This window comes from Choloepus didactylus, chromosome 2 (genome assembly GCF_015220235.1).
Source record: "Choloepus didactylus isolate mChoDid1 chromosome 2, mChoDid1.pri, whole genome shotgun sequence".
Taxonomy (NCBI): Eukaryota; Metazoa; Chordata; class Mammalia; order Pilosa; family Megalonychidae; genus Choloepus; species Choloepus didactylus.
Window position 1 is genome coordinate 130,833,064 of NC_051308.1, and position 23,233 is coordinate 130,856,296.

The window sequence follows — 23,233 nt, forward strand, 5'->3', positions numbered from 1 at the left end:
ATAGAAAGACTGGGCAAGTGTGTTAACCTTTCTGAGCCTCAGTTTCCCCATTTATGCTATAGGAATAATGCCTTCCCCTATCTTTGGGTTCTAGTAAAGAATACATGTTAGGTGTGTGAAGCCCCTGGCAGCTCCTAGAGCCTGACAGCTGCCTTCCAAAGGTTTATCCCTATTGCCTGTTGCATTAAAGGTTTGTAGAGACGTAAATGTCCCTGGGGTTTGCTGGGGGGGGGGGGGCACCTCTCACCTCCTCCTTGATCCAAGCGCTGTAGCCAGGAGGCGTGACCCCCAGCTGGATGATGCTGGCTGTGGTGAGCACGGCCATGCACAGGGGAGACACGAACTTCCACATGTAGAAATAGAAGCGGTAGGGCCGGAAGCCCAGCATCTCAGTCAGCTCCTGCATGAACCTGCCAGGCGCAGCACAGGCCCCGCGTTGGCGCCCCCACTGCACCTCCCACTCCCCTCCCAGCCACCTGCTCCAGGGAGCCTGCAGTCCTGCAGCCACCCTCCCTTCTGGGCTCTGATGTTGTCCTCTACCCTTCTCTGTTCCACCCCACCCAGGGATAGGATGCAGCTGCTGGGACACGCCCTGGACAGGACCGAAAGGGCTTCAGCATTCCCTGGGAGCCCAGCCCCACTCACGCTGGCCCAGCGCCAATGAGGCCATGGAGCCGGACGCCCTCTGCTGGGGAGAGGGGGAACTGCGCTTGTCTAGTGTCCTAAGCCTGCCTTGCTCAGCTCAGGGGTTTTTAACCACACAGTCTGCGGGTGGAGTTCTCGGAGGCGGGCAGTCTGTGCACTTGAATAGCATTAATTATTTTCTTTTTTCACTTTGCCAATCTCTAACTGAAATCTAGTATTTCTTCCTATTATGAATGCAAACAACAAACCACAGTAGTGTTAACAGTACCTGTGACTTTGTCACCACTAGATTAAATACACGTATTTTCACATCACATAACAGTGGTTGGAGATACCTAGAAACATCCTTTATGCTCATCACTACTTAAAAATTATACGTCCACTGCTAAATATTGAAATTCAATGCTTTAAAAATAAAGCACATGTACATTACATTATTTAGACAGTAGTTCTGCTCTTTTTCAATATAATTAGTTTCCTATATTAGCCTAGATATTTTATTCATTTAAAAATAGTATTCAGAGAAGGGGGACGGGGGCTTCACCGGACTGCCAAAAGCACTGGCACAAAAAGGAGTGAGAGCCCCTTCTAGCAGCGTCTTCCCTTCCTGGCCCACGGGGGAGGAGGAAACAGGATGTGCCCTTTCTTATCACTCCCTGTCCCCTCCTGCACCCTCCTAGGAGGCAGACGGCCGTAGCAGGGCCCCTGGGAGAGAGTGCCAATTCTAACACCAGGTCCAGGCGTGGGTGTGTGTGCGTGGGTGTGTGTGTGCGCCACACTGAGTGGGGTAGTGGAGGCCTCGGGGGGTTGCTGAGGACAAGAACAGCACGGCCACAGCCAGGGATGAGTAGGAGGGACCTAGGGCTGGGGCTTCCTGGGACACTGATTTGTTCTGAAATGAGGAACAGCAGTGACAGTGGGCCTGCCTCAGGCCCAGGCCATTAGACCCAACTGGTTCTTAGTGCCAAGTCCTCTCCCTTTGCCCAACCCCAATCTTAGGGCTGCAGCCACACTTCATCAGATTAATCTGGTTGTCCCCTATCTAGAGCACCTTAAAGTTGTGTTTCAGGCAGCCAAAGTCTACAAGCTCTGTGAGGGCAGGATCTCTTACGGAACCACAAAGGACTTAACAGACTGAACAGAATTCTGAAGCCGAGCCATTGCCCAGGAAAGGGACTGCAGTCTCAAAGGCAGTCTCAGGTCATACCAGGACCCTGAATCTGACCCCAGGAGGCCCGGTATCTCAGCCTGCCTCTGCCTCTCACTGCTCCTGGCTGTGTGACCTCAGGCAGGTCGTGTCCTCACTGAGCCTCAGTTTCCCTCACTGAGTAAAAGGACATTTCAGCTCTGACATTCTGGCTCTATGATCTGCACCACGCACAAGCAACCCTGGAAACACAGGATGCTCCGGGGAATCATGGAGGGACAGACCCCTCTCGCTCTCCACTGCCCCTTGCCCCTGATGCCCCTTACTTCTTGGTCCCATAGATCCAGGCCACGGCGATGTTCTCGAGGATTACGATGACCGTGAGTGGCAGGGTGGCCGAGTAGTCATCAAACATGGTGACAAAGTAGTTTCCGGAGCGCTGGACGAACAACAGCCCCACGAAGAATGCAAAGACACAGCAGCCCACTACAGAGAGCCGGGAGGCCAGTGTGGGGGCAAAGGTGCAGGGTGGGTGGGGCCCGGGGGGGTCTTCCCATCACACCCCACCCTCCAGCAGGCCCCAGCCCTGGACGAGGGTTCCAGACACTGGGACTCTTGGCTCCCACGTTACTAGACGGTGAGCACCTTGACAAAGGCATCATCGCTCATTTTTCCTCCCATGCCCACTGCCCCTGGCCTAGCACCTGGTTGGTTCATAGTGGGGAGTCCATTTGACTGATGGCATTTGATTTAAATGATTAACCTGATTGTCCCATGAGTCTTTTCCTCCACCTCAGTTTCCCCACCTGAGAATAGCGAGATACTCTGTTCTGGAGATGTAGGTGAGAGGTAGCCCTGTATGGAGCCCAGAGCAACTCAGCAGGGGCAGGGAGTTGGTGGTGGTGGAGGGGATTGTGGATATACCCCAGGACAGGGAGTGATGGAGATGAGACAGCATGCAAGGCCGGTGCTGAGGGACACTGCCCAAGAAGACGTTTAGGCCTTTGGGGAAAGGGGCAAATGAACCCAAGAGAGAGGCCCATCTCTTCTCTCCTCCAAACAACCACTTCTCTTTCCGGCTCATGAGCACTCTTTTCCGGGTGGCAGAGCCAAGCCCCCGGCTGGGTCCCGGGGTGGGGCAGGGCTGGAGCCTGCTGGATATGGAGGCACAGATGACTCCACCAGCACCCCATCTCTCTGAAGTCAGAGCCAGAACCTGACGGCTGGCCGGGTGGGGCCGTGGGGTGGAGTTACCTGTGAACATCTCCTTGGGCACCTTGAAGGTGTCGATGATGGGCGTGGTGATGCCCGCCATGGTCCCGATCATGCTGCCCAGGCCCAGGTTGATGAGCATCAGGAAGAACATGACAGACCAGAAGGGCGAGGCGGGGAAGTGCGTCATGGCCTCGGTGAAGGCGATGAAGGCCAGGCCTGTGCCCTGCACGGACTGCGGGTGGGGGCGGAGAGGGGGTGCAGTCAGGGCCGGCCCCCCAACCCCACCCAACCCAAGGGACCCCCTGCTTCCTTCTCTCTCCCCTCTGGAGCTTTAGGAGTGACCATTCCCTCTTTCATAGGGATCCCCACTCCACCTATTAGCTCCTCACCTATTAGGTAAATGAATGACTCCCCATCAGTTTCCCAAGGCCGCCTCTTAAGCCCCAGAATCCCCTAAGGGAAGAGTCAAAACAGCAGTTCAGTGGTTCACCTGTGGACCTGGAATCGACAGTTTTCACAAGGACCCCAGGTGACCCCGACGCAGAGGCTCACGGTTAGAAGCACGCCCGGGCAAGACCCTCCTCCTCTAAAGGAGCCTTCCCCAACGGCTCCCGCCAGCTCCCAGCTCTGAACTTCCGAACCGTAAAGCTGTGGTCTCAGCCGGGGCTGCCCAGTGGACCACGGGGTGGCCCTTACAAGCACCCGGGCCTGGGGTTCACCCCAGAGGCAATGACTCATCTGGTCTGGGGCGAAGCCTGGCTGTCAAGGTCTATAAAGCCCCCAGGGGATTCCAGAACCACCTCTTTACTGCATGGGCCCTTGCTCAAGGGGCAACTGAGCCTGCACCGCTGGAGAACATCACTCATGCACTGTCCTGTAATGCCTGGTGACGGGGAGGGAGTGCCTCCCCCAGCTGGGAGGGCGGTGATTCTTGCCACCTGGATGCTAGGGAGGTGGCACTGCATGAAAAAACTGCTGCAATCCCAGTTCTATTCAGGGCACCGGGCCACACCCATCAGAATAGAAACGGGAGGTCCCTTATGCTGCCAGGACCCTGGGAGAAACCAGGACCCAAAGTGGGTCCTTTTCTTCCTGACCACATGGGAAGGGGTCATGGGTCCAGCTCCCTCAGCATCAGGTCTGTGCTGGTCAGATGGAGGGGGACAGCTAATGTGGAGGTAAGAGCTCAGGGAAAGCAGTACCCACTGGCCCCACAAAGAAGGGTGAGCTTGGCCCAGGCTGAGGGGCACTAGCCCTGCCCATGCCAGGCTGAGGCTCCTGCCGGGGAGCTCACTTGTTGTCACCCTTTCCATCGGAACAGTCATTTGAAAGTTACAAACTGAGCAAATGGGAAGAGAAGGAAAGTGTTCAAACTTGGGCCTGAGCATCAATGGCAAACGCTAATTTAAACACCACTTCTACGTTCCCCATGTCCGAGGCGCTGTTCCAAGTCCACCACGTATGGCAGGGACCACACACAGGAAACCCATTCGTCAGGGTCAAAGTCCTCCCTGACAGCTACTGGTGATATCTTGGGTACCTGCCTGCTTGCCTCATCTAGACACAAGCCTACCTAAGGTCAGGGGCTTTACTAGGTAAGTGAGTGACTCCCCGTCAGTTTCCTAAGGCTGGCTTTTAAGCCCCAGCCCCCATGGCCTGCCTTTGGGTTCTGCACTTCCATGGCTGCCTCTCTGCCAGCCCCCCCAAGTCGTACCTTGTCCAGCTCATCCTCCAGAAGGCAGGGATTGAGGCCTAGGGCTGAGAAATGACCCTCCTTCACGGTCTTGATGACATTGTACATCTCTGTGTAATCCTTGGTGGTCAGGTGGGAGAAGTTGACATGGGGTGGGATGAGGTCCCGGCTCAGGACATTGGTGTTGAGATACCCCAGAATCTTCTCGGCATTCCTGCAGCATGAGGGGCAGGGAAGGATCGGGTAAGAGGTCGGTGGTGTGGTGAGGGGTGAGATCCTAGAGGCTCCTCCCAGACCCCCAGAACCTCAAGTGGCCATCAACAGAGACATCTTGGAAACCTGTCCCTGAGGTCCAGGGCTGGGGAAAAGAGAGGGTTCCTCTGATCTCTGCTCCACAATCCAGGGTGCGGGGGGACCTCTTCCACCCCCCGCCCACCTGCCTGCTCCTGGGGACACAAGGAAGGACTGGAGGAAAGACGCCACCTACTCGACCACACACTTCTCATTCATGATGTTGGCCTTGAAGCCCAGCACGGCAAACACCACGAGCGTGGCCAGCACCGAGGTGAAGAAGTTGATGAAGGACACGAGGGCGGCATCGAAGTGGCAGTTGTTGTCCTGCTTGTTGTAGCTGGAGAAGGCGATGACGCCGCCGAAGCCCAGCCCCAGGGCAAAGAAGACCTGCGTGGCTGCCTCCCGCCACACCTGGGGGTCCAGCATCTTGTCCAGCTGTGTGGAGGGCCGGGGCAAAGGGAAGAAACGAGACCCAGAGGTGAGCGTTTTCTCTGTGTGCGTGGGGTTCCCTCCACACTCCCTTTCCTCAGCCTCAGCAGCACCTAGTGGTACCTTGAGCAATTCACCTAACCCCCCTGAGCCTCAATTTCCCCATCTGTAAAACCTGGATGACAAGAGTATCGACTTCAGAGGATTGCTGTGAGTCCCAAGGAAGATAACATAAATGCTAAGTGCTTACATAGTAAGTTCTCAGTTAGTTTTAACTGCTATCATTGCCTTACCACGGAGCTATTACATTCTAAGGAATGTCAGCAGGGCCATCACATATGGTTGTGTAATACACAACTCTCGGGGGTGCCACTCGCTTAGACCATAGTGTGATTAGTGATTCCTGTAGTCGTACAGTGTACAGCCTGCACAACAGTACAAGAGAACTGAGAACACTGATGTCTCACCTCAAACCATGAAAAAAGATATCAGCATCTTTCTCCTGCCTACCAAATCTTCCATTTCCCAGGGAAAAAAAGAAGGAAAAAAAAAAAAGGCCCAACATTCATCCATATGGATCCACATCTTCCAGGACTCAGAAAACCTTCCCACCCCAGATACTTCCCGGAGAGGGGCAGACCCTGCCAAATGCTGCATCTGCCCTCGGCCCTGAAGGCAGCCTGAACCACAACGGCATGTGGACGGCACGGGGCAATCTCCACAGTGTTCCCACATCCATTTCCCTTTTACTGTTTCTTCCTTGAGGCAGGAACCAAGGCTTGGACCAAACACGGAACTTTTGAGTCAGACAGACCCAGCTCTAAATCCCAATTCCCATTTGTTAACAGCTGGGAAGCCTTGGGCAAGTGACCATGCCTCGGTTTTTCCATCTGAAATATGGGAGTAATGGTAGAATCTCCCTCCCAGGACTGCTGCTTGTGTGCAGCCACAAGCAATGCTTGACACATAGTAGGCATTTAACCCTGACAAACTGCAGCTGACCTAGGCGGGGCAGGGTTCTGAGAGACAGACAGGGTTCCACGTTTTGAAAACAAAAATTGAGAACCCAAAGGTAAAATGACTTGCTCAGAGTAACAAAGCTAGTCACTAGGGGAAGAAGAGTCACACTAAAAAGCAGATCTTCCGAGGCTGGGCCGGGGTGCCCTCCTCACACCATCTCCTGGCTCAGCTGGCCTGGTCACTCTCCTCTTCACAGCACTTTCCCTCCGGGTCTCTGCTGCTGAGGTGGACCCAAGTGACCGCACTCCAGACAGATGAGAGAGGCAAGGAGCGAGTTAGAGAATCTGCTAATATTTTATAGCCCTAAAACCCAGGAGAGAGGCCCACCTGCCTACCAGTTCAGCAGCTTCCTAGACATGTATTAGCAACTGGAGTCACCCCAGCAGCTGAGGAGGTGTGGGCAAACAAGGAGGGCTGGGGGAGCAGAGGGACTGGGGGAAGGCACCCCCCTGCTAAGGAGGAAGAAGAGGGTGTGATGCGATAGCCTTTAGGTTCCAGAGAGAGAGAGAGAGATGGAAGGACAGGAGGAGGGGGTGCCACAAATAGATATGCACAAATGAAAAGTCCAATTGAATGCCTGGTTAGTGAATATGTGTGCTCCAGGGTCCAGGGAAGGCTAAGCTCCCCTCCCCACCCCACCCCGCCAAACAGGTAACACTATCTTTGGTCCATCTGGAAAGTCCAGATCCCAGACTCTTAAAGAGCTAAGAGCCCCTTGGTATCCATGAGAAGGTAATCCCCTCCGCACTGACTCTACCCCTCGGTGCGCGCAGGAGCTGTGATGTGTTACAGCCCCTGTGCAGTCATCACGTGCCCCCACTCACCATCAAACACTGAGCACCTGCTGTGGGCTGAGCCCAGTGCCAAGTGGTGGAGATACAATGGGGAGCAGAAGCAGGCAAGGCCCCAGCTCCCATGGCTGGAGAGATGGACCCTGGTCAAATGATCCCACAAACAGAAGATAAACTGCAAATGTGATCAGGAAAGGAAGACACCCAATGCTGAGAGCCTGGAATGGGGTTCTGACCCAGTCAGGAGGCCCAGCAAGGCTTCTCAGAGGAAGGGATTCTTGAACTGACACCTGAAAGATGATGAAAGCCAGGTTGAGGGGAGGGAAAAGTATGTCAGGCAGAGGGAACAGTGTACACAGAGGCCCCGAGGTGGCACAGAGGATGGTGAGTAGAGGAAAGTGGAAACAGGCCAGGATGGACAAAAAGTGAGGACCAGGCAGAAAGGGCACAGGGGAGGCTGGGAGAGTCAGAGGAGGCAGATCGCAGAGTTTTCAAGGATCCTGGTCTTGATCCTAAGAAAAAACAAGGAGACCACTAAGGGGTTTGAAAAAGGGGGAAGCATACAGATGTAAATTCCCAAAAGAAACAGAGTGGATGCAGTAGACCTACTAGGAAGCTCTTTTGGGATCCAAGTGGGAGACGATGGTGGATTTGCTTAGGGTTGGGTTGGTACAGATGGAGAGACTTTAGCAGGGAAAATCAAGATGACCTCATGATGTAGCAATGGGAGGGGCCAGAGAGGGGGTGCCAAGGTGACCACCGTGTTTCTGGCCTGCCCACCTGAGTGGCTGGAAATGGAAATGGTGGAAGGGGAGCAGGTTTGGGGGAGGGGTTTGGGGCAGGGAAGACTGAGACTTTTTATTCTAGAAACGTTGAGTTTAATGTGCTTTTAACAAATTTAAGAGATGTCAAGTAGGCAGATTGGATAAATGCGCTTGGAGTTCAGAGCAGAGAGCTGAGCTAGAACTGTAGTTTGATAGTAGCCTGGGTTGGGAGAAACTGAAGCTGGGGCTGTGGGTGTGGAGTGAGGAGAGGCAAGAGCCCGGGAAGTCAAGATCTCTGAGGTTTAATGTAGGGAAGGGGGTGAGGACCCTAGGAGGGAGCAAGGAAGGAGTAGCAGTGGAGCAGGAGGAAAACCAAGAGAGGGCTGGGTCTCAGAGCCCAGGGACCGAGAACCTGTGGGGAAGAAGGAGCATGCAAATGCCTAGTGGAAGATGCCACTGGAGGGAATTAGCAGCAAGGAGTTGTTTAGGGGAGTGAAGGGGCCAGAAGCCAGGTGGGAGGGAAGCGAGGAGAGGAGCAGAGAGGAGGAAGTGGAGACAGTGGAGACAAACAACCCCCTGGAGAAGCCAGTCCTGGAACAGGAGAGGCCGGGGTGGCAGCAGGAGAAGGCCTGAAGACAATGAAGCGTTCCTTTTATAATTGGTTGTCTTGTTTTGGGTTTTGATGGAGTGACTTGACCATATTTAAAAGCTGATGGAGAGCCAGGCTATAGAGGCGGGGGAAGGGGGATTTCCTCCACAGGAGACCCCTGGGCTCCTCATTTGAAAGAGGAGGAGGAGGAGGCCAGGATGGGGCAGCTACAGGCAGGTGTGTGCATTGCTTTCTGTAGTCTGGGAGAGTTTATATCTTGGTGTTTTCTCCGCAAAGCAGGAGGTGAAGTTGTCTGCTAGGAGTTAGATGTGCTGGGAGGGGAGGTCAGGGGGTTCAGACTGGTGCAAAAGGTTTATGAAATGATCATGGTGGAGCACAGGAGTGCAACATGACTGGAGAAACAGCGTAGGCTTGTCTGGCACCGTGGAGGGCTCACTGAGTTTGCACCAGGTGGAGGCCTGGTTTTTAAAACCAAGATGAAACGTTATCTGCTTTACAAAAGTAAAACAGGCCCACATTTCCTTATCTAGAAGCCCTGGGGCCAGATGGGTTCTGGAAATCAGGACTGTCTAGAAATTTTTATTTTAGGAAGGTAATATGGTGCATAAGCCACATAATTATATAACACCCCTAGTGGGGTCTGGGGCAGCACCTTGTAATCAAACACATTAGTATTTCTACAGCAGAATGTATGAATATTCACATCAAGTGAATCAATAAAGACTATAAATAGCCCCACATCTGTTCAGGTCATTTTGCAGCCAAGTGAGTTTTGGGGGAAAATAAACAAGAAACTTGTTTTTCCAAGCTATTTGGATTTTGGCATCGTGGATAAGGAAACACAGACCTGTGTGTGCTCCTAATAGAAATTTGGAGTTTAAAGAAAACAAAAGAAAATAATTACAGTCCCACTGGAAGAGGTCTTTAGTAATTCCTCAATGGGGGATGGGAATGGGGATGGGGATGGGAGGTGGGTTAAATGATCATCACAGAAGGCTCCAGAAATGGGCAGAGGCATTACTTATGCCTGGAAGGCATGCTGGCACTCACCATTCACTGGTATTCAAAAATGTCTATTTTGATAGTTCTACTAATCAGCAGGAAGCAGGGCACTTCCCTCAGGCTAGAAACCCAGACCTCATGGGTGGGCTCTTGGCAATTTGGTGAGGTCCAACTAGGAAAGAGAGACATGGTAGAGAGGGCAGGCTGAGAAGGACACAGCTCTGGTCATGCCCCTTACATGCTGAAAAGTCTCTAATGGTATTTTTTTGGAAAAAAAAAATCAATTCCTTTAGTGGCCTACGAGGTCCTTCATGAGTGATTCCAATTTTTTTCCCACTTCTTTATGTTCCAAATATTCCAAATGTAGTGAACTTACTACTCTTCTAAAGCACACTGGTCTTTCATACCCCTGGCCTTTGCCCAAGCTGTTCCCTCTTCTGGAATTCCCTTCCTCCTACTCACTTTCTGAAGAAAAAACCCAGCACAAACATCACCTCCTCTTTGAAGATTTCCCTGACTGCTTCTGGCAAAGCTAGCTAGTTACTTCCTCTTTGGGCTCTCACAGCTCTTGTCAATACCTGCATTATGGGTTGTCTCACAGCTCTCGTCAATACCTGCATTATGGGTTGTCCTTTGGGCTCTCACAGCTCTCGTCAATACCTGCATTATGGGTCCCACCTCTGTTCATCTTTGCATGAACACAGGGAAGAGTGGGGAGCGAGACAGACAGACAGACAAAGGCTGACCTGTGTCTTCGATGTTGTGAGCTGAATGGGAAGGACCTGTGAAATTGCACTAGCCTTTGTGGGCTAAAATGTGGTCTCCTAGGACAAGATCCTGAGGGCTTTAAACTTCTACTTTCTAAAACATGACCGTTTTAATGCAGATCTGGTCTTCCCTTCTCTCTCCTCTGTCTTCCTTCCTTCCTTCTTTTTCCTTTAATGTCATTTTATTGAGATTTATTCACACACCATGCAAACCATCCCAAGTATACAATCAATGGCTCACAGTATCATCACATCCTTCCTTCCTTTTTACGATCATTTCCTTTCTCATCTACGTGACTCATTACTGCAGTTTTTACCGAAATGCACAGATCATTTGTGAGATCAGAATGCATTCCATCATCAGGATTGTCACCACTCCCTAACCCTAAATTCCTGGGCCAGTTACTGTTCAAGGCCAAATTTCACAGATGGAAGCCCCTACCCCGGGAGGACACCACGACTGCAAACTGCACAATCCAGCTGGCTGGCCCTGTGGCTTGTGGGAGTTCTCAGAGGACAGGGCAGGGTTGCTTATATGCAGGGATTTGGGATAGAAACAAAAATTGTGGGATCTTTTTTTTCTGTTTTTAAAGATTTTATCTATTTCCTGTTCCTTTCCCATTTTTAAAAATCATGGAATATATACTATGAAAATGTACAAAGTAGAGAGGGTGGTGTCATGAACCTCCATGTATCCATCACCCAGATCCAACAATTGTCAACACACGGCCGATCTTGATTCCTCTATGTCCCCACCCATTCTCCCCTCGATTATTTTGAAACAAATTGATGGATCCAACCCTGCCATTGACAAAGACCCCAGGGAGGCACCTGAGAGTGCCAAAGCTTGATGGGCCTTTGAGAAGACCCTGTGTGACTGGCCCCTGGGCATTCACCTTGGAGGGGCACTCTTGGTGATGGAGGAAATGACCACAGATGCCCTACGTTGGACCGGGGGGTAAACTGAGTCAGACACCTTCCATACTTAAAAGGACTCTCTCCAGGATTCCTCAGGTGATGGTGTATACTTTCAACAAGCTCCCAGTCTTAGTGTCAAAAGAGAATGAACCCATGGCCAGACCTCAGGAAGCCCAGTGTCCCTTTCAGACATCAAGACGTGACTGCAAGAAGAGAGAAAAGTAATCGGCTTTCCCCCACTGAAGATAAGACTCACACCGTCCTCGTCCTCAGGGTGCCTGCTCTGAAACAGAGCCATGAGGGCTCCCTGCCATTTCCTTGGCACAATGGCTGAGTCACTTCCTCACGCAGAGGAACAAGGTGTTTCACAGCATTTGACGCACCAGTATGAAGATGCTTTCTGAATTGAGAAGCAGCGGCTGAACCCCTTGCCTGAGCTGGTGCATTACAGGAGCCCACGCCCTTGCTTCTCAGCCCTACTGCAGCACCTGCTAGAGTAGGGCTAGAGCCAGACAGGGCCACGAGACACCAGATGGCACTGGAGCGCCAGGTTCCCACTGCCCGAGAACAGTGTCACCTTCACAAGGGACTAGGATAATAATAGCTGATGCGCATCATGCGCTCCCCACTCGCCGGAAGCAGTTTCACGTGCAATCCTGATAATTCTGGGAAGAAGGAGCCACTGCTCACCCCTCCCTGCAGCAGAGGAAACTGAGGTCCCCGGGAGGCCAGTTGACATGCCCACCTGACCACTGAGTGATGAGCTGGGATCTGGACCAGATCATCTGGCCCCAGGGACACCCCGCCCCCCCACCTCTGGTCCCAAGGCCAGGCTGCCTTCATCACCCAGCTGTTAAGCCCTTCCTTTAATTGTGGAAGTTAGGACGTTTCACCCCTCATCGCCACACTTGGTCCTTTGGGACTCTCTTTTCCAGGAGTCCACACACCCCCTTGATCCTGGTGCCACTGTGGTTCCCAGGTCAGACTGTTCACCAGACCCCAGAGGCAGCAAAGCGGAAGGCAGATGCCCGAAGCCACTGACAGCGCAGCTTGTGCTGGACCCACTCCCAGCAGACTGGTGTGTTTTTTATTTTGATTGATTGTAGGTAACAAGTTACAGGGTTTAAAATTCAAAAGACACAAGAAGGTACACCTTGAGCTCTCTTTTCCTCACCCCTGTGTCCTGAATACCCAGTTCCACTTCTCCAGAGGTAGCCAGGATATCAGTTTATTATGTACCCTTCCAGTGATATTTTAGGTGTGTAGCAGCAACAGATATATGTACACACACATATGCACACCCATATGTGTGTGTATGTGCATATATTCCTCCCCCTTTTTTTCTCCCTGTGCACGGGGCTCTCCATGTTCCCAGTACCATTGCCCCTGTCCCAGCCTCAATGCTTTCTCAGTGTGCTGAGTTGAGAGCCCACAGGGTTCCACCTGCTGTTGGCAAGCTGCCCCTCTGCTTTTGCCCACTCACAGCCTCGTCCCTACTGTCCCACCTAACAGACCACCAGGCCTGACCCTCATGTCCCAGGTCCCTGTTGACCTGCTGCAAGAGGTCCTCAGCTCTCCAGTCATCCCTCTCCATCAGGACTTCATCCCCAGAAGTCTCTCCCCGGCTCTGGCTCAAGCCTCGGCCCCTCCCTCAGTGTCTGCCCCCTGCCACTGGGCCCCTGGAACTCACAGCCCGTCATCAGCAGAAACCCCACCCCACTCCCCATACCCACAACCTCTTCTCTAGACATTTCCTTTACCTTATTGCTCAAACTCAGTGGTTCTCAAGCCTAGCTGCACAGGAGACTCACCTAGGGGGCGTTAAAAAATACTAACACCCAGACGCCACCCCCAGAGGTTGGGATTTAGTCAGTCTGACGGATCAGTTCTGATTAGTCAGGGGTGGGCCTGAGTATGGGTATTTTTCCTTTGTTTTTAAAGCTCCCCACGTGACCTGATGAGCAGGAGCACCGGGAGACGCCTCCCCAGCCCAGGACACTGCTTCCCCTGCAGCCCTCTCAAGGGTTGGCAGTTTTCTCCACATCCCTGGTACCATTGGGCCTGGAGGGGGACAGGGTGCTGCTGGTTCCTCTGGCCATGCTCCCGCATTCCTTGAACACTTTATCAACTGTGTACTGTATCTTTTTCCAGCACTACTTACAGTCATTATTCTGAGTGATCTCAATCCACACAGATGTCCCTTCCAACAACTTGGCCTCTCAGTTCCTTGACCTCCTCCCTTCTGCTCAGCTTATCCTTCATCCCACCTCAGCCGCCCACTCCTTCATTCATGCCACAGCCTTTGCCAGAACTAAGAGTTGTGCTCCGACTATAACCTCGGTGTTAAGCCCCCCACACTCCAAAGCACCACCCCCTGTCTTTCTAGCTTGCTCCCTCTAGTGTTTTCACTCCAATAATTCTTCATCCCCACTGGAACCTCCAATCCTTTCACCTACCTCCACTTCACTGCCCCTCACCCCCTTCATATCCTAACTTCCCTTCTTAACCAGGTTAAGGTCAGTGTCCATCATGTTAGTCATTTCCTCGCTTATACTCTCAACTCCCCTGCCTGTTTCTCTCCATTGCAACTGCCTAATAAATTCCCAACTCTAGTGAATTCAAATCCTCCATCTGCTTTCGGCTTGCAGCTAAATGTAGCTGGAGAAATTGCACAACATAGAGTTCGGGACTTTGGACAAGTGGGACTTTGGACAAGCTAGCCAACCTCTCCGTGCTTCAGTTTCCCCATCTGTAAAACAGTGACAATAATGATTCCTACTCCTAGGAGAGCAATTTAGCCAACATTTGGTAAAACTGAAGACATGCTTACTCCTTGATTCAACAGTTCCACCTCTATACATATATACCCTAGAGAAATGTGTGCACGTGAAGACCTGTGCAAGAATGTTTATTGTAGCATAATTATCAATGGTTAAAAACTGTAAACAACTTAAATGACTATTAACTTTAGAAGGGATAAACAAATTTCAGTTTAGTCCTACAATGGAATACTATACAGCAGTGAAAATGGGTGCACCAGAGTTATATATATCAATATGGATAGATCTAAAAAAAAAGTGTTGAGTAAAAATAAAAGCAAGTCACAGAAGGATATGTATAGTGTGATGACATTTATAGAAAGTTTAAAAGTGTGTGCAAACGAAGTCTATTGTTTATGGGGACAAGTGTCTATACTACAAATTTTTTTAAAATGCAAGAGCAGTATAAACATTTAGAATAGTGGCTATCTTTGAGGATGTCTTTGGGGTCAGAGCTTTATGCCTGACATATTTCATAATTAATAAGACATTTCAAAGAGCATCTGAATCAAATGGAGAGCAGTTTGCATATGCCGAGGACCAGCAGCCAGTCCCAGTGAATCTATAACCACTAGTTCCTGGAGTTACATGCCAGGGACTTTCAGTGCCATCAAGCAACCCATTTGGAGGCCCTTGTGAATCTCCATGTTTGTGAACATCACCAGAGCATAGAATTTCCTCATAAAGTTCAGTAAAGTATAACCAGGTCAAGTGAATGCATTAAATAAATCATGATTCTAGAAATACAGTTGAAGTAATTCATAAAAGCAGTTGGCTTTCTTCTCACAGCCCTTTTTGCCCCAAAGAGACCAGATTTGCATTTTTTTCTTCCTTTGTTAGATATCACATGTTCATAATAACTGGACAGCTAGCCCCACGGCTCAGTTTCACATTCAAGCCTCAAGAAATCACTAAGTGCTTCGTAAAAGGGACCTTTATGTGGCTGCTCATGCAGAAAGCTCAGATATTACTCTCAAGAACGCCTGCACTGTCTGATGACTACGGATTAGTTTGTGCCCTGGCCATTGCTACCACCCCCAGATCAGGAGCCTGTTCATAGCAGTCAGGAGGGAGAGGGGGTGTTAAACCCCAGGAGATTTATATTCTTCTCCCTGCATCCTGGATCACCTTTCCTTGTAAGTGTCCGTGTGTGTGTGTGTGTGTGTGTGTGTGTGTGTGTGTCCATGAGCAAGTGTGCAAGCTGGCACTAGTGACCAGCCTTCAAGCTGGCCTGGCCAGGTTCTGACCCTGTGCCGTGGACTGGAGTCTCTCCAGGCCCCCGCTGGCTGCTGGCTGACCAGGTGGCATTTGAGGCTGGACTTCCCAGACCGAACAGCTGGGGTCACTAATGCACGTGGCTCGGGCAACTTGAAGGGCATGTCGCTCTGCATTGGAAATTCTCTTATTCCTCAATGGATTGGCTCATGTCAGTTGTGTCCAGCTGTGGTCTAAAGGGTCATAGAGAGGCAAGGCCACGTGGTGGAGAAAGACCACCTTTGGGAAACCCAGGGCTACATCTTCTCAACGGCTCTGCCTCTGCTACCACCTTTATGAAATGTGAACAGTGCTCTTGCTCTGTTTCTTACTGGGCTATTGAGAAGATCAAATGAGAGTAGATATGAATGGGTTTGATAAGGTTAAAATCACTATGCATGGGATTATCTTTAATAAAATAGTAACCTTGTTCTGTTTATTGGGGTATATACTGGGATTCCTCGGGGCATAGGAAGGCTTTCATTTCTTAGGCATCAGCTCAGTTCCTGCTGTCATGGATCCATCCATTGAAACTGCCCCCAGCCAAGTCTGACTTCCACCACTGCCCCAAGCATGTCCACATGTCCCCACCTCCATACCCTTGCTCCCGTGGTTCCCTATGACTGCAATGTCTTATTGCCACTCACTGACACCATACCTGCTCTCTAAGACTCATTTCAGATGTCACCTCCTCCCTGAAGCTTTTACGGAGTTCATCCAAAATGATGTGATCTCCTGCTCCTGGGAACCTTGAGGGCAGGGCCCAGGCTCCTTCCCCAGTGCACCCCTCTAGGGCCTGACATGACACCTGATACACAGCAGGTGCTGCTCAGTGCTCATTAAATTGCATGAACCCGACAAGGCCCAGTGGAGCAGCTGGTGTTCCCCGGCATGTGGGAGCCTCAGACCCTTACCTTGGGAGTGAACATGTGTAGGATACCATCGACAGCCCCTCGCAGCAGCAGCCCCCGGACCAGGAAGCAGGCCAGCACCACGTAGGGGAAGAGGGAGCTGAAATACATCACCTGCAGAGAGGACAGGGACACCCCGTGGGGCAGAGCCTGTTCTCTAGCTGGTGCCCCTGCCCCATGTTGCTGCCCACCTCCCACACTCTTAGCTAGGGCACACGAGCCTCCTCTGATGGCAGCAGGAAGCAGAGTCACCCTGGCACCCCTGGGCACAGGGCCAAACCCACCGCACGTCTGGCTTTGGGCCACGGCAGAGGCAGGAGGAGGGACAAGCTGGAGTTAGCCTGAGCTCTGTCTGGGGCCTGTTTTCTCCTTTCAGGGGCTGGCAGGGCTGGGCCAGCAGCCCCCCAGGGGCAGCCACGGGGACAAGGGAACCCTCTGCTCTCCCCTCCTGTTTTACTATGTCTCCTGCTTGCTCTTCTTCCCCTGCTTCCAGCAGGTCCCCGTAGGGATCTCCCGTTCTTAGAGCTCCTTTGACAGAAGACATCCAGGAGGTTACAGACACGGCTCCCAAGCTTAAGTCAGGAAGAGATACTCAGATCCTCATGTCTGGTGATTATAACCGCATGCTCTTTTCCAGCAGGGACCATATGTGCTTCATGCACATTTCTATATCCCCACGTGCCTGGTACAGAGACTCACACAGAGGAGATTCTAAGAAAATGCTTTCAGCCTTGAAACAAATCAGCAGGAGGGCTGTTTGGACAGGAGTGTACGAAGGAGAGAGCACGCATGTGCCTGAGTTCTGATCCTGGCTCTACCATGCATCAACCGTGCAACCTTGGCCTAATTACTTAACTTTGACATGCCTCCATTTCCTCCCCTATAAAATGGGTATAATTCCTAACTCATGAGGTTTTTGTGGACCAAATGCATTCATATATGTGGCAGTGCTTGCTAAGTGCCTTGAGGTGTCAGCTACTACTTTGGCTTTTGGAGAGAGAGGAGGGAAGGTGGACCACTCTACCTTTCTAGGGCTTAGCTTCCTTGCACATCAAGTCAGGTAAAGAACTATGGAGCCTCAAACAAAAAGCCAGGGTTCTAGTGCCAGCTCTGAGACTCATTGGATGTACGATCTCAGACAAGCTGCTCCCTTCTCCCTGGGCCTCAGTTTACTCATCTATAAAATGAGTGTATTAAATCCTTTCCAATCCTGGCAGTCCATGAATACTGACATGTGACGCAGAAGAAGGGGCCATTATTTAAAAGAGATCTGAGCTGCTGGCAAAAGGGGCCTGGCTGGTCTGCATCCTCAGAGATGGGTCTAGAGACATCTTCAGAGGCTTCCAAAGAGCCCTTCACTCACAGCACCCACGTTTGCAAAGAGCCCTTTAGTTGTAGCCATGGGGAGCTGCTGGGTTTTTACCAAAAATTGCTCAGAGCAGGCTCTTCTCAGGCTTTTGCTTGGGGACTTGAGGGACAGGGTCTAGACAGATGTCCCTGGGTCAACACTTCTAGATCTCCTTCTCCTGAATGTTTGCAGAGGAGGCCTGAGTTATCTGGGTGTGGAGGCAGCTGGGGTCAGACAGTGAGGTCCCAGCAAGTCCACCTCTGGTCCACTCCTGGTGAGCTGACCCCTGGTACAATCCTGCAGCAGAAATGCTCCCACCCCCTCCTCTGGGGGCCTGCGCCATCATCCCTAGCCGCTCCAGGGTCTGACCCCACCCGAGGGACCCAGAATTCCCAGTCCTCAGCCCTCCCCGCCTCTCTGCCGCCCCCACCTGGATCTGGGTGCCCCCATCACTCACCTTCCCTGAGGACTGGATGCCCTTGACGACAGCCATCCCCACGATGCTCCAGGCCATGAGGAGGCACAGAGTCATCTTCCAGTTGAGGCCCCCACTCTCCGAGATGGAGCTGGAGATGTCCAAGGCCTCTCGGTACCAGAAGTAGGTCGTGGCTGAGCTCTTTTCACATTCTGCCTCCACCACTGAAACCGCAGCCCAGGCCGCAGGGCCTCAGTGGTGGGGTCGGTGGGGCTACCTCCTCAGCTGGACCACCACCCAGGGCAGCAGGGGGTGAGGGGGTGGCTGTGCTCATCCTGGGTTGGCTGGGGTCTGGCAGACACCGAGGATGCCTGGGCACTTGAGGGGGCCACCCTGACACCCAAGCCAACCTCCTGCCCATGTCTCTCCAAAGAGGGCAGGAAGGGTGAGGCTGAATTGGCCTAAAGTCGCTTGGGAAAGGGCCTGAGCTGGGAGCTGGAGACCTGGATTCTCACCCAGATCTTCAGTTAAATGGGCATGACCCTGAGAAAGGGACTTCTGGGCCTCAGTTTTCCCATCTGTGAGATGGGATAATCATCCCATTCTTTAAAGGACTGGAAGGCAAATTAAGGCTGCTCCCAGAAAGAGCAGTGTTAGAGTAACACAGGGTAGTTGATGACAATTAAACAGAAGTCTCAATTTCCAGCACTTTACCTATACTTGTTATTTTATTCAGTTCCTGTGGGTCAGGCCAGCAAGAGATCATCTACACCAGGAAAGGGGAAATGAGGATCAGAGAGGTTAAGGAACATATCCAAGGTGGCATAGCAGGTCCACGAAAGCCCAAATCTGTGCCCTAGGCCTCTTCAGCTCCTTGCTGGGACAGGGCTGACTGGGGTCCCCAGCAGGGCTCCCTCAGGGGTCCCGTACTTGCCTGCGACAGTCCCGTTCCTGATAACAGGACATTCACTCCAAGGCAGTGGGTACTGGAAGGACTTGAAGAAATAGAAGATGCTCCACCCAATGATCACATTATAGTACAGCCCGACAAAGAGACAGACCTGAGGGTGAGGGCCATGGGCGGGTCAAGGGGGCTGCAGGCAACTCCACCCCTACCTCAGACCCCCAAGGCCCAGTGCGGTGATAGCAAGACAAAGAAGGTGGGGGCTGAGATGTGGGAGCCGAGGGCTCCCCCTATTCCTCCAGTCATCTGGTATTCAGGGAGTCTATGAAAGAATTTTTCAGATATTAAATTCTTTTAAGCAACAAAATCTTACAGTGTTAATCCTTTCCAGTTTGAAATTCTTCTAAGATGCTTGAAGCACTTCTCTATCATTTCCTGATGATTCACGAACATAATTACAGAGGTGCCCGCTGGGGCTATGGAGGCACGCACAGCTTTTGCCCCCAGGGTAAGTAAATGGCCCCCCAACTGGGGTGCTTTTTGAGATTCTGTGGGTATTTATTGGTTTCCTATGTCTTTCTTTCTCTCAGGATATTACTCTCTCTTACCATTCTCATTTCTTTCTTCTAAGCTGCTGTAGGCTTGGAAACAAGGGAACTATCCCTGGTAGAACTTTTATTTAAAGTAGGAGTGCACGGACTCTGATGGAAGGTCCAAGGGGTTTCTCTGAAAGCAATACTTTCAGGCGCAGGGATGTGCTGATATCCAATCTGCATATTAGAGGTCCCTTCCATCTCTAGGGGTCTGGCCATATTACATACCAGGGGGACTGCTGGTTAGTGTGAGGGTTAAGGGCTGAGGGCTGCCACCTCTGCACACAGATGACATGAGCTATTCCAGCACACCTTATGGGGAGATCACACACACACACACACACACACACACACACACACACACGGACACATGCTGCCAGACTCAGCAGAGTGTGTTGCATCCAGCTTTGTTAACCTGTGCAGAGGTGATGCTCGGCGTGAGGGCAGGGGGCTACCCAGACCCTCTTGCAAATTCTGTCTGAGGCAGGTTTGGGCTGGCCCTGCTGCCAGGGCTGACAATTCTCAGTGTCTTTCAGAAGCAGAGTGCAGGTGTTGTCCAGGTGAGAGCACGGGCATTGGCTGGCTTTGCTCTGAGGGAAGCTTAGTTTGCTCCCCTAGAGCTCTGAGCAGGGCCTCGCCTACAGCCTCCTGCACGAGCCTGGAGCTTGCTCCCCAGCAAGGCCCAGGGGGTATCCCTGATCCTACAGCTCCCAGTCCCCCAATCCTACAGCTCCCAGCCTCACCCCCCCTGGGTCAGCACAAGGTCTCCGCCTGAGTCCTTGGCCCAGAGAAATGGCAAGGAGACCCTGAGCCCCAAGACCGAGCTGCCTTTTCCTGCTCTTTCTACTTATCCAGTTAAAATGTACTTTAACCAAAGAAAAAGGAAGGGCCTCTCCTCCTAGGGAGCTGATGGGCTGGTAAGCATCTGGGATGGTCCGTATGCCCCCAGAGAACTCTGCCTGAGACGTCCCAGGTACTCCCATGAGAATGTGCCCAAGATTTTCCTGCCCAGCACCAATTTCAAATATCATGTCCTGTTTCGGGTGGTGCAAAGCAGCTTCCAGTTTAGGAAACAGGGTGACTGAGGTCCTGAGACACCAGCTGGAAGCATTTCTCCCATCAAGGGTCCCCCCTGCCCCAGCACACGGCCCAGGTCTGTAAACCCAGGGACACCCTCCCCAGCAGCCCTTCTGCCCCCGACTCACTATGCAGCTGGAGAAGCCGATGCCGCCCAGGCGGGGGCACACGTAGTGCCACACGCCGATGCTGCCGCGGCGGATCCTCTGGCCCACCGCCAGCTCCAGGAAGAAGAGTGGGATCCCGATGATGATGAGCAGCACCAGGTAGGGCACCAGGTAGGCACCTATGGGAGAGAGCATGGTGTCGGGGGTGGGGGTGAGGTACGGCAGCAGGGCAACGGAAGGGGCGGCAGCAGCATCCTGCAGTCACAGCCACATCTCTGACCATCCTCAGAACCCCCAGTCCTTGCACCCCGCCATGAATGCCCAGGCTCATACGCGTGACTGGCCAAACCCCTGTCCCCACAGACCCTCCTGCTCCCCTTTGGTTCCCCTGACCCAAAACGCTAAGGGAGGACTCCAAATGGATGTCAAAGCCTCCCTCACCCAAAGTTAGACTCAGAGACAGACAGACACAGCGCACACCACATGGCCTCCCTGGAATCCACATGTCAAGCCCCACATGGGCAGGCACACTCACCTCATGACACACCCTGGGGACTCCTGCTCCAACCCCTCTCACCCACAGAGAGGCAGACCCAGTGGGTGGGGTCCCTACTGACTTGCCCCCCAGAGGCACAGCCTTCCCTGTGTCTGAACCAGATACTGACACAGCACACTGGGCACTCCAAGGAAGTGGAGCTTGGAAGCTCTCCAGGGACAGAGGGTCTGACCAGAATCGTCATTAATCTGCAGCTAATTGGGAGGAACGGGAGAGAAATTAGCAGCTCAGGAAACCGTGACCAGGAGGATCATAAAAGATAGAATGGATCTCGCTAAGGATTCCAGATGATAAATTAATTCTCGCAGTCCTGGGCCTCACTGCAGACACAATCTCGATTCCAAGTGACAGGACATTTAGCAGAAGAATTAAAACCAGGTCTGGACACAGGCGAGTGCTCCTCGCCGAGAGCGGGCCAACAAGAGCCTGGTCCAGTTAGCAATGCTGATAGCACAGTCCTGCTCGGCTGTCAAACACTGTCGGGCAGCGCCAGTCGCCAGGGTCCTGACCGGGCACCCAGCACCCCAAGACCAAGCCTCACAAACACGGAATCTCCAGGAGACCCCCAGCCACACTGCACTTTCCCCCACAATATCGCATCCCTCATGTTCCCCAAATGGGTTCCCCAGTCTGCCAATGAGCTATAGGGGTCGGGCATCTCCTGGGCATTTGTCATCAGTCAACTGTTTATTGTGGGTCTACCCCGTGCTGAGCACGTGCAGTGGAGTAACAGAGGCACCAACGCTATCCCAGGAGAGTGGGACATTCAAATGCACATGAGTAATGTCAACACACACACACACACACACACACACACACACAGGCTAGTCACACACCTTGTGCTGAGGAACATAGTAAAGGAGAGGTCGGGGTTTGATGTTGCTAATCAGGAAAGGCTTCCAGTTGGAAGCAACCCACACAGCCTCACCCAACAGCATGTAATTCACTAAGCACAGACACACTCATGCATACACATACATCAGCTGATCAGTTCAACACATCAGCATGTGTTGACGAAAGGAGGGAGGGCCTGAAGGACTTGAAGGACCTGAAGGACCACGTGCTTAGACCCCTGGTTCTATCTGTAACTCAGTCTCTTGGTCTCGGGCATGGGGAAATGGAAGAGAAGAGAAGAGAAGCAATGTGCTGCAGGAAGGCAGAGGGACACAGCTTCACTGGTTTCATGTTTCACCCTCATGACCTTGGATGGGGCAAGACAGGCAGAGAGACAGGCTCTAGGATGTCAGTGAAGTAGGCTGGCATCCTCGATGGATGCTTCTTTCCTCTCCCATAGAATCGGGGAAAAGTGTCCAGGTAAATGCTGGCTGAAGAGCAATCCTGCAGCAAAGTCTGGCCACTTGCCCCTCAGGACTCATCTGTGCCGTCAGGCCCAGGGTGCTGGCTTAGCAGCAGGTCCCTGCCCTGAGGCCTGGCCACCCAGAGTGCTCAGGGGGCTGCCGTCTGGGTGGGCAGAGATTTTGGTTAACCAGACAGAGGTGCTTTTCCATATCAACCCTTGCAGCCTCTTCCAGCCTAGAAAAGACAATGCGGAGATGCAGTGGCTGTCCTTTGATGTTTTGGTGGCTTCTGGGAGCCTCAGGTCACCACTCTGCACAGCTGGGAGCACTTGTTCAGGGCTGCACGAAATCGAGCAGCACAGGGCAACAGCGAGGTGGATTCCAAGATCTCTGCAGCCCCTTCGATCTCTAAGAGTCAGTGCCTTTGCTTACACCCTGAGCCCCTGGCAATGCCCAAGCTTATTCCCGGGGTTTAGAAGACCACCTTGATTTCAGCCTGCAGAGATGCGTGCTGAGTTGGGGGTAAGATCCAGGCCCTGCAGTCAGACCTTCTGGGCCCGAATCCCAGCTCTGCATAACTGTGGGAAAATGACTTGACCTCTTGCTGCTGCTGTTTTCCCATTCATATGAGGAGGATGAACACATGAGCTAGAACC

At 52.3% G+C, this 23,233-nt stretch overlaps 1 protein-coding gene across 2 annotated transcripts in view; it reads right to left on the reverse strand.

Moving 5' to 3' along the window:
- SLC6A17 (solute carrier family 6 member 17) overlaps window positions 1-23,233 on the reverse strand; it is a 43,775-nt gene that overhangs the window by 2,119 nt on the left and 18,423 nt on the right. For both annotated transcript variants that reach the window (XM_037826439.1, XM_037826438.1), the window contains exons 3-11: window positions 20,745-20,902; window positions 18,977-19,103; window positions 18,085-18,266; window positions 16,283-16,393; window positions 5,188-5,429; window positions 4,722-4,914; window positions 3,047-3,239; window positions 2,119-2,278; window positions 248-410 (exon numbers count right to left, since the gene is read on the reverse strand). In XM_037826439.1, coding sequence (XP_037682367.1) covers window positions 248-410; window positions 2,119-2,278; window positions 3,047-3,239; window positions 4,722-4,914; window positions 5,188-5,429; window positions 16,283-16,393; window positions 18,085-18,266; window positions 18,977-19,103; window positions 20,745-20,902 — 1,529 coding nt within the window. The remainder of the gene's footprint in view (window positions 1-247; window positions 411-2,118; window positions 2,279-3,046; window positions 3,240-4,721; window positions 4,915-5,187; window positions 5,430-16,282; window positions 16,394-18,084; window positions 18,267-18,976; window positions 19,104-20,744; window positions 20,903-23,233) is intronic.